At 42.1% G+C, this 12956-nt stretch overlaps 1 protein-coding gene across 1 annotated transcript; it reads left to right on the forward strand.

The window, feature by feature from the left end:
- Window positions 1-4592: 4592 nt before the first annotated feature.
- On the forward strand, window positions 4593-10596 carry LOC123103176 (long chain acyl-CoA synthetase 4). Its single transcript, XM_044524675.1, has 19 exons — window positions 4593-4898; window positions 5687-5750; window positions 5854-5943; window positions 6133-6189; window positions 6586-6634; window positions 6794-6870; window positions 7501-7540; window positions 7626-7720; window positions 7903-8076; window positions 8161-8271; window positions 8360-8447; window positions 8547-8613; window positions 8708-8783; window positions 8881-8998; window positions 9117-9365; window positions 9542-9681; window positions 9788-9970; window positions 10100-10219; window positions 10327-10596. Exons 1-19 carry the CDS (start codon window positions 4729-4731, stop codon window positions 10360-10362), a joined length of 2004 nt encoding a protein of 667 aa, XP_044380610.1. The 5' UTR covers window positions 4593-4728; the 3' UTR covers window positions 10363-10596.
- The last annotated feature ends 2360 nt before the right edge of the window (window positions 10597-12956 follow it).

A 12956-nucleotide genomic window follows, 5' to 3' on the forward strand; every position in this document is an offset into this window, starting at 1 on the left:
ATAGGTGGGTGCAACCACCTTCCGCCCAAACCCATACCCACAAAAACTTTCTATACCCACCCGTTTTAATACCCATAGGCACAAATTGACACCCATACACATACCCATCGGGTATCCTATATCCAATTGGTATCCAATGGTTACAATATATAGCATTTACATTTTGATAAGTAGAGAAATGACTCTAAAACTCAAGTGATGATGGGGAATCGGTCTAGCACCAACACGGCTTCCTCCAGTGTCTGACTTATTGGAGGCGGTAAGGGAGTACGATAAGCGTTTGATGGAAGCACGACATAGTGGGAGAAAACGATGGGAACTAGGGATCACTGGTCCAAGAGTTGAATAAGAGTCCATTGATGTTGAGTCCAAGAGTTGACCTGTAGTACATCATAGTAGTGTGTGCAGGCTACACAATGTGTAGAACAACAATGGATGAATGAATCAATGAGTCAACATGTAGAGCAAGGAGAAACAAAACTTACGATCTCCATGGTTGTTGCGTGCAATTACCACATTGTCTCCAGCCGATCAACCACGCCACAATACTTTGTGACGGAGTTCTGGATGTTGTACCATCGATATGCCAAGGACTTGACATTCATGGATGATGTGCATGCCACAGGGCGCAATGTGCTTCGCGCATGAAACGAACCTTGCACACGCTGTCAAAAGACCCCCCTTCTGCTCTTGCATACGAAGTCAGAAGATATGACTGTTGGGGAACGCAGTATTTCAAAAATTCCTACGGTCACGCAAGATCTATCTAGGAGATGCATAGCAACGAGAGGGGAGAGTGTGTCCACGTACCCTCGTAGACCGAAAGCGGAAGCGTTTAGTAACGCGGTTGATGTAGTCGAACGTCTTCGCGATCTAACCGATCAAGTACCGAACGCACGGCACCTCCGCGATCCGCACACGTTCAGCTCGGTGACGTCCCTCGAACTCTTGATCCAGCTGAGGCCGAGGGAGAGTTTTGTCAGCACGACGGCATGGTGACGGTGATGATGAAGTTACCAATGCAGGGCTTCGCCTAAGCACTACGACAATATGACCGAGGTGGAAAACTGTGGAGGGGGCACCGCACACGGCTAAGACAAATCTTGGAGTGCCTTTGGGTGCCCCCGTGCCCATGTATATAAAGGACGGGGGAAGAGGAGGCCGTCCTAGGAGGGGCGCGCCTATAGGGGGAGTCCAACTAGGATTCTCAATCCTGGTTGGAGTCCCCTTCCTTTTCCAAGAGCGGAGAGAGGGAAGGAGTAGGAGAGGGAGAAGGAAAGAGAGGGGGGCGCCGCCCCCTCCCTAGTCCAATTCGGACTTTCCATGGGGGGGCGCATGGCCACCCCTTGAGGCCCTTCTTTCCTTTCCCGTATGGCCCATTAAGGCCCACTACTTCCCCCGGCGAATTCTCGTAACCCTCCGGTACTCCGAAAAATACCCGAATCACTCGGAACCTTTCTGATGTCCAAATATAGCCTTCCAATATATCGATCTTTACGTCTCGACCATTTCGAGACTCCTCATCATGTCCGTGATATCATCTGGGACTCCGAACAACCTTTGGTACATCAAATCACATAACTCATAATACAAATCGTCATCGAATGTTAAGCGTGCGGACCCTACGGGTTCGAGAACTATGTAGACATGACCGAGACACATCTCTGGTCAATAACCAATAGTGGAACCTGGATGCTCATATTGGTTCCTACATATTCTACGAAGATCTTTATCGGTCAAACCGCATAACAACATACGTTGTTCCCTTTGTCATCGGTATGTTACTTGCCCGAGATTCGATCGTCGGTATCCCCATACCTAGTTCAATCTCGTTATCGGCAAGTCTCTTTACTCGTTCCGTAATGCATCATCCTGTAACTAACTCCTTAGTCACATTGCTTGCAAGGCTTAGAGTGATGAGCATTACCGAGAGGGCCTAGAGATACCTCTCCGACAATCGGAGTGACAAATCCTAATCTCGATCTATGCCAACTCAATAAACACCATCGGAGACACTTGTAGAGCATCTTTATAATCACCCAGTTACGTTGTGATATTTGATAGCACACTAACTGTTCCTCCGGTATTCGGGAGTTGCATAATCTCATAGTCATAGGAACATGTATAAGTCATGAAAGAAAGCAATAGCAACAAACTAAACAATCATAGTGCTAAGCTAACGGATGGGTCTTGTCCATCACATCATTCTCTAATGATGTGATCCCATTCATCAAATGACAACACATGTGTATGGCTAGGAAACTTAACCATCTTTGATTGACAAGCTAGTCAAGTAGAGGCATACTAGGGACACTCTGTTTGTCTATGTATTCACACATGTATCAAGTTTCTGGTTAATAAAATTCTAGCATGAATAATAAACATCTATCATGATATAAGGACATATAAATAACAACTTTATTATTGCCTGTAGGGCATATTTCCTTCAACGACCAACCACGTACCACTCAACAACTCATCCTCCTTCATCGAGTACCCCTGCCATCCTTCTTATTATAAAAAATGACACAAAGTTTAAAAATAAGCTCAATGGCATTTGACCGAACACCTGTCGGGCGTGGTGTCTGTCATGAACGACATCGACAAGGGGGTTGACAATACCTGGCCGCGAACGGATCCTGGGTGGACGACGCCTTTGTACAAGGCGAGTGGGCGCGTGGTTGGGGGCTGCGGACGTCCGGCAATGTTGACATCACTATGGACGAGCACGGGCACACTACACTGACATGATGTTGGAAGAGCAGGAGGCCGCGTTCCGACAAGCGCATGCAGACTACAGGTACAACCTCCGCCTCCTCGACGAGCACCGACGCGTGGAGGAGCAAATTGTGGCTGGCATGAGCATCATGACAGACGTGGACGTGGAGAGCACGAGGCGCTGCTCTTGTCCTACCGCACCGCCCGTGACATCTGTCGCGAGCGATGACGGCACCACGTCCTGCAGGCAGAGCGGAGATCGATGAGGCGGCGGCAGAATTTTACGACGATACGGGCAACTTTGCCAACTCTGTGTCGACCATGCCCCAACGTCACGACGATGATGTCGGCACGTCCACAGACATCGCCTATAGCAAGGAAGAGTATAGCATCGGAGGCCGCCGACACTTGGGTCCCACGAAGGCCACTACTCCTCCCCTCCCATTGAGCTAAGCTTTGCGGGCTCATCATTGTTGGTCGATTAGCTGCTGCCCGCTTCATGGAGGCGGAGCTTTAGTTTCCGAAGCTCATGGGCGGCTGACAAGCTTGCTGTGCCGAACACGGGGAAGACATGTCATGGAAAACGGGCGTCGGCGATCATTTAAACTAGGTTAGAATAGAGTTCAGTTGAAATATGTCGAAAATGTAATGCATGTGCTCTGGTTTAGGTGAAAATCATTCGGTTTATGTAAATATTATACAAGTTCGAGTGAAATTCGTCCGGTTTGTTTGAATTTGCATCAAATTGTTTAATTTTGTTAAATTCCGTTTGAAATGTCTCCAGACATTTATGGTTATAGTTGGATAGCCAGCTCCTGCATCGGTGCTCGTGGACTGGTCATCACTGGTCCACGGACCGATACGGTGTTCGGTTTAGGCCTCCTTTGGTTTGGAGGAATTTCATAGGAATTCTAGATGATAGGATTCTTATAGGATTTTTTTCCTTTAGAGCCCTTTGGTTCACAGGAATAGATTCCTATTCCTACGTAGGATTGGTTCCTATCCTCCACTTTTCATAGGAAAATAAAAAATGAGTCTAGACTCAATGGAAAAATTCCTTTGGTGTCAACCAAATGACATCTAATTTCCTATTCCTACTCATAAGATTTGGGATACATGTCATCTCATTTCCTACAAGATTCCTATTCCTATGATAATCCTATCCTATGAACCAAAAGAGGGAATCTTGTAGGAAATGAGATGACATGTATCTCAAATTCTATGAGTAGGAATAGGAAACAAGATGTCATTTGGTTGACATCAAAAGAATTTTTCCATTGAGTCTAGGCTCTTTTTTATTTCCCTATGAAATGTGAAGGATAGGAACCAATCCTATGTAGGAATAGGAATCCATCCCTATAAACCAAAGGCCTCTAAAGGAAAAAATCCTATAAGAATCCTGTCTTCTAGAATTTCTATGAAATTCCTCTGAACCAAAGGAGGCCCTAATGATTAGCATTGAACATGCCCTGAACAATCCGCAATGCTTTTCAGGTTCTAGAAGGCGGCGATCGATGATCATGTCAGCGTTCAACAAAGTGGCCCCGTTGGCCAAGTTGGACCCCTCTTGCCCAGAATTAAACATGACTAACCTGTTCCTCTCTGTTCATAGTTATTGCCGCTTTTTCTCGCTGACCAACTACTACTCCTACATCTAAATCTCTGTTTTTTCTTGTTTGCGAATTAGTACATCTGAATCTCTTTCTCTGTCTACGGAAGCAAGAAAGGGAAAATAGTATGACCGTACGCCGCACGTCATGCTAATAAAATAAATACAATTATATTATTCTGAAAAAATACAATCAGAAATAATAAATTATTCTATCTATTTTGAATGCAGCAACCACCTGCGCCGTACTCCTATATTGGAGCGCAAGCCAAGCCTGGCCTTCCTTCCCATCCCGTGCCGCCTCCCTTGCCTTTCCCATCCGCTGTGGATTCCTCTCGAGCGAGAGAGATCGGGGAAGGCGTCGGCCGCGTACGAGAGGAGAGAGAGAGAGAGAGGGAGGGATGGCGGACGCCACGAGGAAGTACCTGGTGCAGGTGGCGGAGGGGAGGGAGGCGGCGCCCGAGGAGGGCGGCGCGCCGTCGGCCGGGCCCGTCTACCGCTGCGCCGCCGGCTCCGGCGGGGCGTCGCCGCCCGCCGTGCCGGGGCTCGAGTCATGCTGGGACATATTCCGGTACGGCTGCTCGATTTGATTTCGTTTCGTTTCTGCCTCTCCGGAATAATTTACAGAGCTGTCAATCGTTCGGTCGGTCTCGGATAGATCATCGATCCTGTTTGTGTTGTTCCCTCTGGTCGATTTCTTCTTATCATGGAGCTGCTGAATCCTTCGAACAATCCCGCAATGCGGCCACAATTAGCTATAATACCTTCGAGCCGTTCAAACCGCTGCCTTTTATTTTGTACAGTATATACGCAATTGTTGACGTAACGGTGACACTCGTTGGCGATTTTTAAATTAAATATAAAAATCCATCGGTTATTCACACGCAGAAACGTCTTGTGGTTTCCTCCTCGTCGGAATTAGATAGAAGATTCAGTGCAGGCATGCATTCAGAGGAACCTGATGCTACGTAGAATAATTTAACGTCACACAAGAAAACTGAAAGCGTCAGCCTTGTTTTGCTCTGTCGTGTCTGCAAACTTGGGAATAAAATATTTACATACTGAGGTGGAGTACACAACTTGTAAAAAACCATAACAGAAATATTTACATCTTATAATATTACAGATATGCTACCAAACAGGTAAAAACCGTAACGCTGACACAATTTCTACATACTTCATAACCAAACCTTGTCCTTATGTCCAATCTACATCTGAAACCAGAAAACCAAACTACAGCTGAACATAGTCATTCTGAATGCTAAAAATCCTATCCAATTTCTGTGTGAAATAAATGTATTCTCTCTACAGAAACATCATTCTAGTCTCCTAATAATATGATTGCTTGCATGTGTACAGTTTGTCTGTGGAAAAGTACCCTGACAACCCGATGATGGGCCGCCGTGAAATCGTGGACGGAAAGGTTGGTCCATGGCCCTCAGTTCATACGTTTGCACTCAATGCCTCTCAGTTTTGTTGTGGCGGATTAATTTGCAATCTCCTACCCTGTGTCAATTTCATATCAGGCTGGCAAGTACACATGGGTGACTTACAAAGAAGTATACGACACTGTGATCAAGGTGGGGGCTTCAATCCGGAGCTGTGGCATCAACAAGGTATGTGCCACCAGCGATCAGGGCATTTGATGTTTGTTCCATGATCTTGCCCACTCCTTTTTCTCTGAGATAACACTACAAAATTGGGAACGGTTCATGGTTCCTTTCAGTATTATTATGTGTGGCTAGTGTTTGGTATTGTTCAGAAACTACTTACTGATTGATTGGTTGCTCCTTGATCATCTGCAGGGAGGACGATGTGGTATCTATGGAGGCAATAGCCCTGAGTGGGTTGTCAGTATGCAGGTATGCAATACATATCATCACTGTATGGATTAATGATGCTTAATACGTGGGGCAAATTAGAAACAATGGATGTTAGTGTGTTACCAATTTGGTTATGTTGCCGTCTTCATTAGATAGTGTTATGAAATCATTAGTCCAATTTGTGGACCCCCAGTATCCTAATGTCCAAAAGAAAGGCCCCACTTTTAGCTACATGTCCTACACCAAATTTGCCTGTTCTACCCAAAGCTAAAAAAAAGTTTCTCATACATTTGTTCATATTTTTCTAACCGTCTTTAAAGAAGAAAATGTGGAAAAAAACTGTGTGTATTCCTCTGCACTAGGAATCTCCTAGCTGTGTTGTATCAAAATACTATTTTCTCATCACTAATTGTTTTTCTTTGCTTATTTTCTTAGGCCTGCAATGCCCATGGCATTTACTGTGTTCCATTGTATGACACACTTGGTAAGTTTTTCTTGGTTTCACTGGATATTGAAATATATATATGGTAGCTGAAACAGTGAGCACCAGAACATGGATGCATGCTCTCACATGTTAGAATTTTGAGTTTAGAAGTTGTTTAACAGTGGCATGCTGACATATCCCATTGATTGATGTTTTTAGGTGCTGGGGCAATAGAATTTATATTGTGCCATGCAGAGGTCGAAATTGCTTTTGTGGAGGAGAAGAAGATTGGAGAGGTACATTGCTCCACTGGAACACCAACTGGTTTAATTATATGTTCCAATACTAGAAAGCATGTTGTAGTACTAACCTCCGTTCCAAATTATTTGAAACTCTATCTTGTCATAAGTAAAACTTTTCTAAGTTTGTCTAAGTTTATAGGAATCTATATCAACATTTGCAACACTAAATTTTATAAAATAGTTTCATACTATATATATTTAATGTTATAGATATTATCATAGTTTTCTATAGACTTGGTCAAAACTTAAGAGAAGTTTGAGTTAGGACAAAGCTTGAACTTCAAATAATTTGGAATAGAGGGAGTACTTGGCTAATCTCAGTGCTTTGTTTATTAAGAATCTCTTTCAAAGCAACCAGGTCAGTAAAATGACTATTTATCTCGGATAGAATAGCCTGGAGTTCTACATTCCGTGCTAATTCGGTAATTCCATTGTATATTATATAACTATTAGGTTGTTTTCCTAATAAACACCCAAGGAGATTGTAAGATATGACATACAAATGTGTTAATTGATTTATTAGAATCATCATAGCACAGTGCATGTAGAAGTTGGCGACTCTATTACATGTGATCTACCTTTTTTTTTTAGTGTTTCAAATATATTTTGTGGGCTACTTTTCAGGTACTCAAGACATTACCAAACGCGACCAAATTTTTGAAGAGTGAGTTAGACATGAGTTAGTTCTCTGTTGTTAAGCTATAGTGCCATGTATATGTTTTGTTGATATGGTCAAATTTTGCTTCAAGCCATCGTGAGCTTTGGTAAGGTCAGCCCTGATGAGAAGGAAAAGGTTGAGCAGAACGGATTGTCTATCTACTCATGGTCCGAGTTTGTGCTTAAGGTAAGGTTCTCACTTTCTGAGACAACTGTCTTGTGAAAATGGAGCTACTAATATGTCAACCACACTCTTTCTTGTATATGCTTTAACTATATGTTGAATTTTAAGGACATCCTTGTGAGCAATATGATTTTATATCCATCTGACACTAGAATAACTAACTTTATTTACTATTACACCTACAGGGAGATGGGGCTGAAGAGAAGTATGAACTCCCTCCAAAGGATAAGGCTGACATATGCACGATAATGTATACCAGTGGAACAACTGGTGATCCAAAGGGAGTTTTAATCTCTAATAAGAGTATTATCACCATTGTTTCAGCAGTGGATGAGTTCCTTCACAATTCAAATGAACAGGTGCAGCTATTCATATTTCACTGCAGTTTTCAGTACCTTTGCGATATATTCTCATTTTTTTTGGTTCTGATTTCGTTTTAACAGATTCGTGAGGATGATGTTTGCATTTCTTATCTTCCGCTTGCCCACATATTTGACCGTGTGATTGAGGAGGTGTTCATTCACCACGGGGCCTCAATTGGATTTTGGCGTGGAGTAAGGATGGAAGAAACACACTGTTTATTGCTTGTTGCTTTCTTCTTATCAAAGTAGCACATTCTGATCAATAAACAATCTGCTTCAGGATGTCAAACTCTTGGTTGAAGACATTGGAGAACTCAAACCAACAATATTCTGTGCTGTTCCACGTGTGCTAGACAGAATCTATGGAGGTACAGTATTAAACCTGAAATCCAAATGTATTATGCAGGTTAATATTATTCTTCTACCATATGGGCAGGTGATAATATTGCATTGCTTCTTTGATTCAGGACTTCAAGATAAAGTCTCAACTGGTGGCTTCCTAAAGAAGACATTGTTCAATGTTGCGTACAAATAGTAAGATTTTATCTGATCATTCTAGTCAAGTCTTTTCTCTGACTTGGTGATGAAATTATTGTTCTTTTATTCTGAATACTAAATGATTCTGCAGCAAACAAGGGAACATGATAAAAGGAAGCAAGCATGAAGATGCTGCTTCTATTTTCGACAAACTAGTCTTCACCAAGGTACTCCAAAATGAGAATAATTCTAAAATGGCAGTTCTGATCTAAACTCTGATGTTTCTGCTGAGTTCAGCTTTCATTTTATCATACAACCGTATAGGTGAAACGAGGACTAGGTGGTAGAGTGCGAGTAATTTTATCAGGCGCAGCTCCTCTATCTAATCATGTCGAGGAGTTTCTGCGTGTCGTTACATGCTCTCATGTTCTCCAAGGCTATGGTATGCTTATAGCCATATATTATGATTTTATTGCACAGAATTCAGCGAAAAGAAAAAAAAATCTTGAGTAGTTACTGAGATACCTGACTAACTTGATTGTAATTGGTTGTTTTTATAGGTCTCACAGAGACCTGTGCTGGGTCTTTTGTTTCGTTGCCAAACAACATGTCCATGCTGGGAACTGTCGGCCCTCCTGTCCCATACGTTGAAGTACGCTTAGAGTCTGTTCCTGAGATGGGTTATGATGCATTATCAAAAGAATCACCTCGTGGTGAGATTTGCATCAGAGGGGACACCTTGTTCTCAGGGTACTATAAGCGAGAAGACCTCACCAAGGAAGTCTTGGTCGATGGCTGGTTCCACACAGGTATGATGTCAATGTCAGTCACGAATGGCAAGAGGAAACCAAATATTTTGTAGACATATTCGCCAATAGGATGCTCATCATAAAACAGCCATTTAACCTGCCATTATAAGGTCTTTAACATACCAGTCTCTCTGAATGCTTCTTCTGGATGCGCTCGTTTCCACATCTTACTGTAGGAGACATTGGTGAGTGGCAGCATGATGGAAGCATGAAGATCATCGACCGCAAGAAGAACATCTTCAAGCTTTCCCAAGGAGAATACGTCGCGGTTGAGAATCTAGAGAACATATTTGGTCAAGCTCCTAATGTCGATTCGGTATAGTCCGGGGACAACCTCCACGCACTCATTGCCCCGAGTATTCCACAGCATTATATAAAAAAAAATCCATGTGCTACCCACTAACTTAGACGAATTTCTTCAGATTTGGGTGTACGGAAACAGCTTCGAATCATGCCTGGTTGCGGTGATCAACCCCAACAAGCAAGGTCTGGAACGATGGGCTGAGTCGAACGGGGTTAGCGGAGACTTTGCCTCGATATGCGGAGATGCTAAAGCGAAAGAGTTCATCTTGGAAGAACTGAGCAAAACTGGCAAAGAGAAGAAGGTGGGTTGTTAACCTGGCTAGTAGTAGTTAAACATACCAACAATTTTTGGAACAATGTCACATGTGAATATGTGATGACCTTGACAGATATATCTGAGACATGATCGTTCTCTGATTTTGTTGCAACAGCTCAAAGGCTTTGAGATGATCAGGGCTGTTCATCTGGAGCCGGTGCTCTTTGACATGGAGCGCGACCTCATCACCCCGACTTACAAGAAGAAGCGGCCGCAGCTCCTCAAATATTATCAGGTATGATTCACACGTGCGATTCATGGATACATATGTATTTTGCATCGTGTCTTTTCAAGGTAATTTGATAGCATTATCCATCTGAATTCCTTGCCATCTTTCTCCAGGGCATCATTGACGAAATGTATAAGAGCATGAAGTAGGCTATACCGATCTGGGCAGCGCGTATGCAACATGAGCTTAGCAACCTCTTCAAAGTTTTATTTTATTTTTAACTTCTGTCTGGATGTAAATTAACATATAGCGTTTGTTTTTCTAGGTTTAATCCCCCCCCCCCCCCCCCCCCCCCTTATGTTCTCTTTGAACGCGAAAGAAAACAAATACTTGGAATGACGTACATACATAGTGGCTTTGTCATAAGTAAATCGATGTTAAAATTTTGTGATTGCACTTTTTCTTTTCCATTAAAATGAAAAATGTCAAGCACCAGTGAGTCAAGTCCTTGCAGTCCGAAAAATAACAGATGCAACTCCATCTTCAGTGCATTGTATCATGCAGATAAGACCTCAGATCGGTCAAATTTCAGTTGATCTCAGAGCAAATTTGACCATCACTCCTTCAATACATTGTACAGTACTACCTTTTTGCATCCATTGTGACGCTATTGTACGTGAAATGGTGGTGTACCTTCGCTTTAATGTGCACTCCCCTAGTCCCCTTTTTGGGTGGTAGATAACTTGATGCGTGAGGTTCGCTCCATTTTTTAGATCATTTGAACATCTGAGCAGCTCCCAGCAAAAAAAAAACAAAACAAATAGGGTTAGAACAGTGCGTGAACAGTAAACATTTTTATAGACCCCAAATTTGTTTTTTTTTTTTGCCGAGAGCTGCTCAGATGTTCAAATGATTTGAAAATTGAAACGAACCTCACGCATCAAATTATCTATCACAAAAAGAACTGTTGGGCTTTTTTGAATTTTTTCTAGTACTTGTTTTTGAAAAAAGAATTGGCAGGCGGATGCAGCTGAGCCTGGGCTTAGAAGTTGATTACCGTCAAACCATATCATATTTCACATTTTTGAAAGCGGGATGAATGGTGGGGGTTTGACTACTTTATTTGCCGGTTGCGGACAAGAAAATAAATAGACAAATACTACATGTAGCATATACCGGCCGAAATGGTACTCCCTCTGTCTCAAAATTCTTGTTTTAAATTTGTCTAAATACGAATGTATCAAGTCATGTTTTAGTATTAGATACATCCGTATTTAGAAGAATCTAAGACAAGAGTTTTGGGACGGAGGGAGTATATGCTAGGGCATGTACAGTGGCAGTGGTTGATATGACCGTTTTATTTTAAGCTTTGCATGTTATTTAGAAATGACAATAACATGTCTATAATGGATTACCTTTTAGCCTTATCTTCAATAATCGGTTATCTTAAAAATATGACGAGACATATTGTGCTAATAGATCATCTCTTAAATAAGAGAAAAGACAAGACTTTTCTTCTTCACCTCAACGTTTATCCTACGTGACACTTGTAAAATACCACCATTATACATACCCTAATTAGCCAAGGTGTAAAACGGAACTACTCCACGCACAATCTTTTCGATCTGTTTTTTGTACCATGCTTAGATGGATGGATGTGGCCTTTGATGGGTGATTACATGAATGACTGTGATTGTATGTCGGTCGTATGTGTAGTAGCATTTTAATTTCAGGTTCACAATCTTCCGATTCTGGGCGATGCACAATCGTAGCCTGTCGAACAATCCCTGGGGTAGCACTTCTGGCAGCATCCACGCTTGACTGAGTGGAAAGATAAGAACTTGAAGCAACTTGTTTCCCAATAGACTTATGTTTCAGCGCATCTTGCTCCATCTTTGAGTAAGCTTCATCCAAAGAAGGCGATATGACAGTGGACGTGCATATACAAAACTCATCAAATAAAACAATAAAAGACGCTGGTTACCATCACTTGTAAAAATATGTTGTGTAAAAAATGCCATATAAAAATTGATATCAATACAAAAAAAATCTAAAAACTGCCATGTAAGAACTGCATAAAATGCCATGAAGTAACTAAAATGCCATGTGTTACGACCATGTCAAAAAAGGCCATGTAAAAACAAACTAAAAATGACTATTAGGTTCTACCTAAAAAATGTCATGTCACATCTATAATAAAATGTCATGTACTAAGTTGAGACACTTATTTTAGGGCGGAGGGAGTAGTAACTAACTAAAAATACCATGTGTTACAACCATGTGAAAAAGGTCATCTAAGAACAAGCTAAAAAATGTCTATTGGGATCTTCCTATAAAATGCCGAGTCACATCTTACTAAAATGCCATGTAGTAACTAACGGAAAATGCCATGTGTCACAACCATGAGAAAAAAGGCCATGTAACAATAAACTAAAAAATGGCTATTAAGATCTACCTAAGAAATTTCATGTCACATCTAACTAAAATGCCATTACCAACACACTGAAAATGCCATGTCCAACACACTGAGAATGCCATGACAACCAATTGAAATGCCATGGCAACCATACTAAAAAAACCATATGAAACAAAAGAACTAATGTGGAAACTGACATGGCATCAAAAAATACCTTGCATCATAGGCTCGGCGAATTTGACAACCTTAGACCCGTTTAAGTTTGGTTGCGCGAGCATTGGTTCTTTGAGGTAAGGAGGCGCAAAAGAGGCAGAGGTTGGATCAATTGAATTGTCTGTGCCAAGGCTGAACGGCAGCAGGGTAAATTTCATAGGGTGCCTCTCCCTC

This window comes from Triticum aestivum, chromosome 5A (assembly GCF_018294505.1).
Source record: "Triticum aestivum cultivar Chinese Spring chromosome 5A, IWGSC CS RefSeq v2.1, whole genome shotgun sequence".
Lineage (NCBI taxonomy): Eukaryota > Viridiplantae > Streptophyta > Magnoliopsida > Poales > Poaceae > Triticum > Triticum aestivum.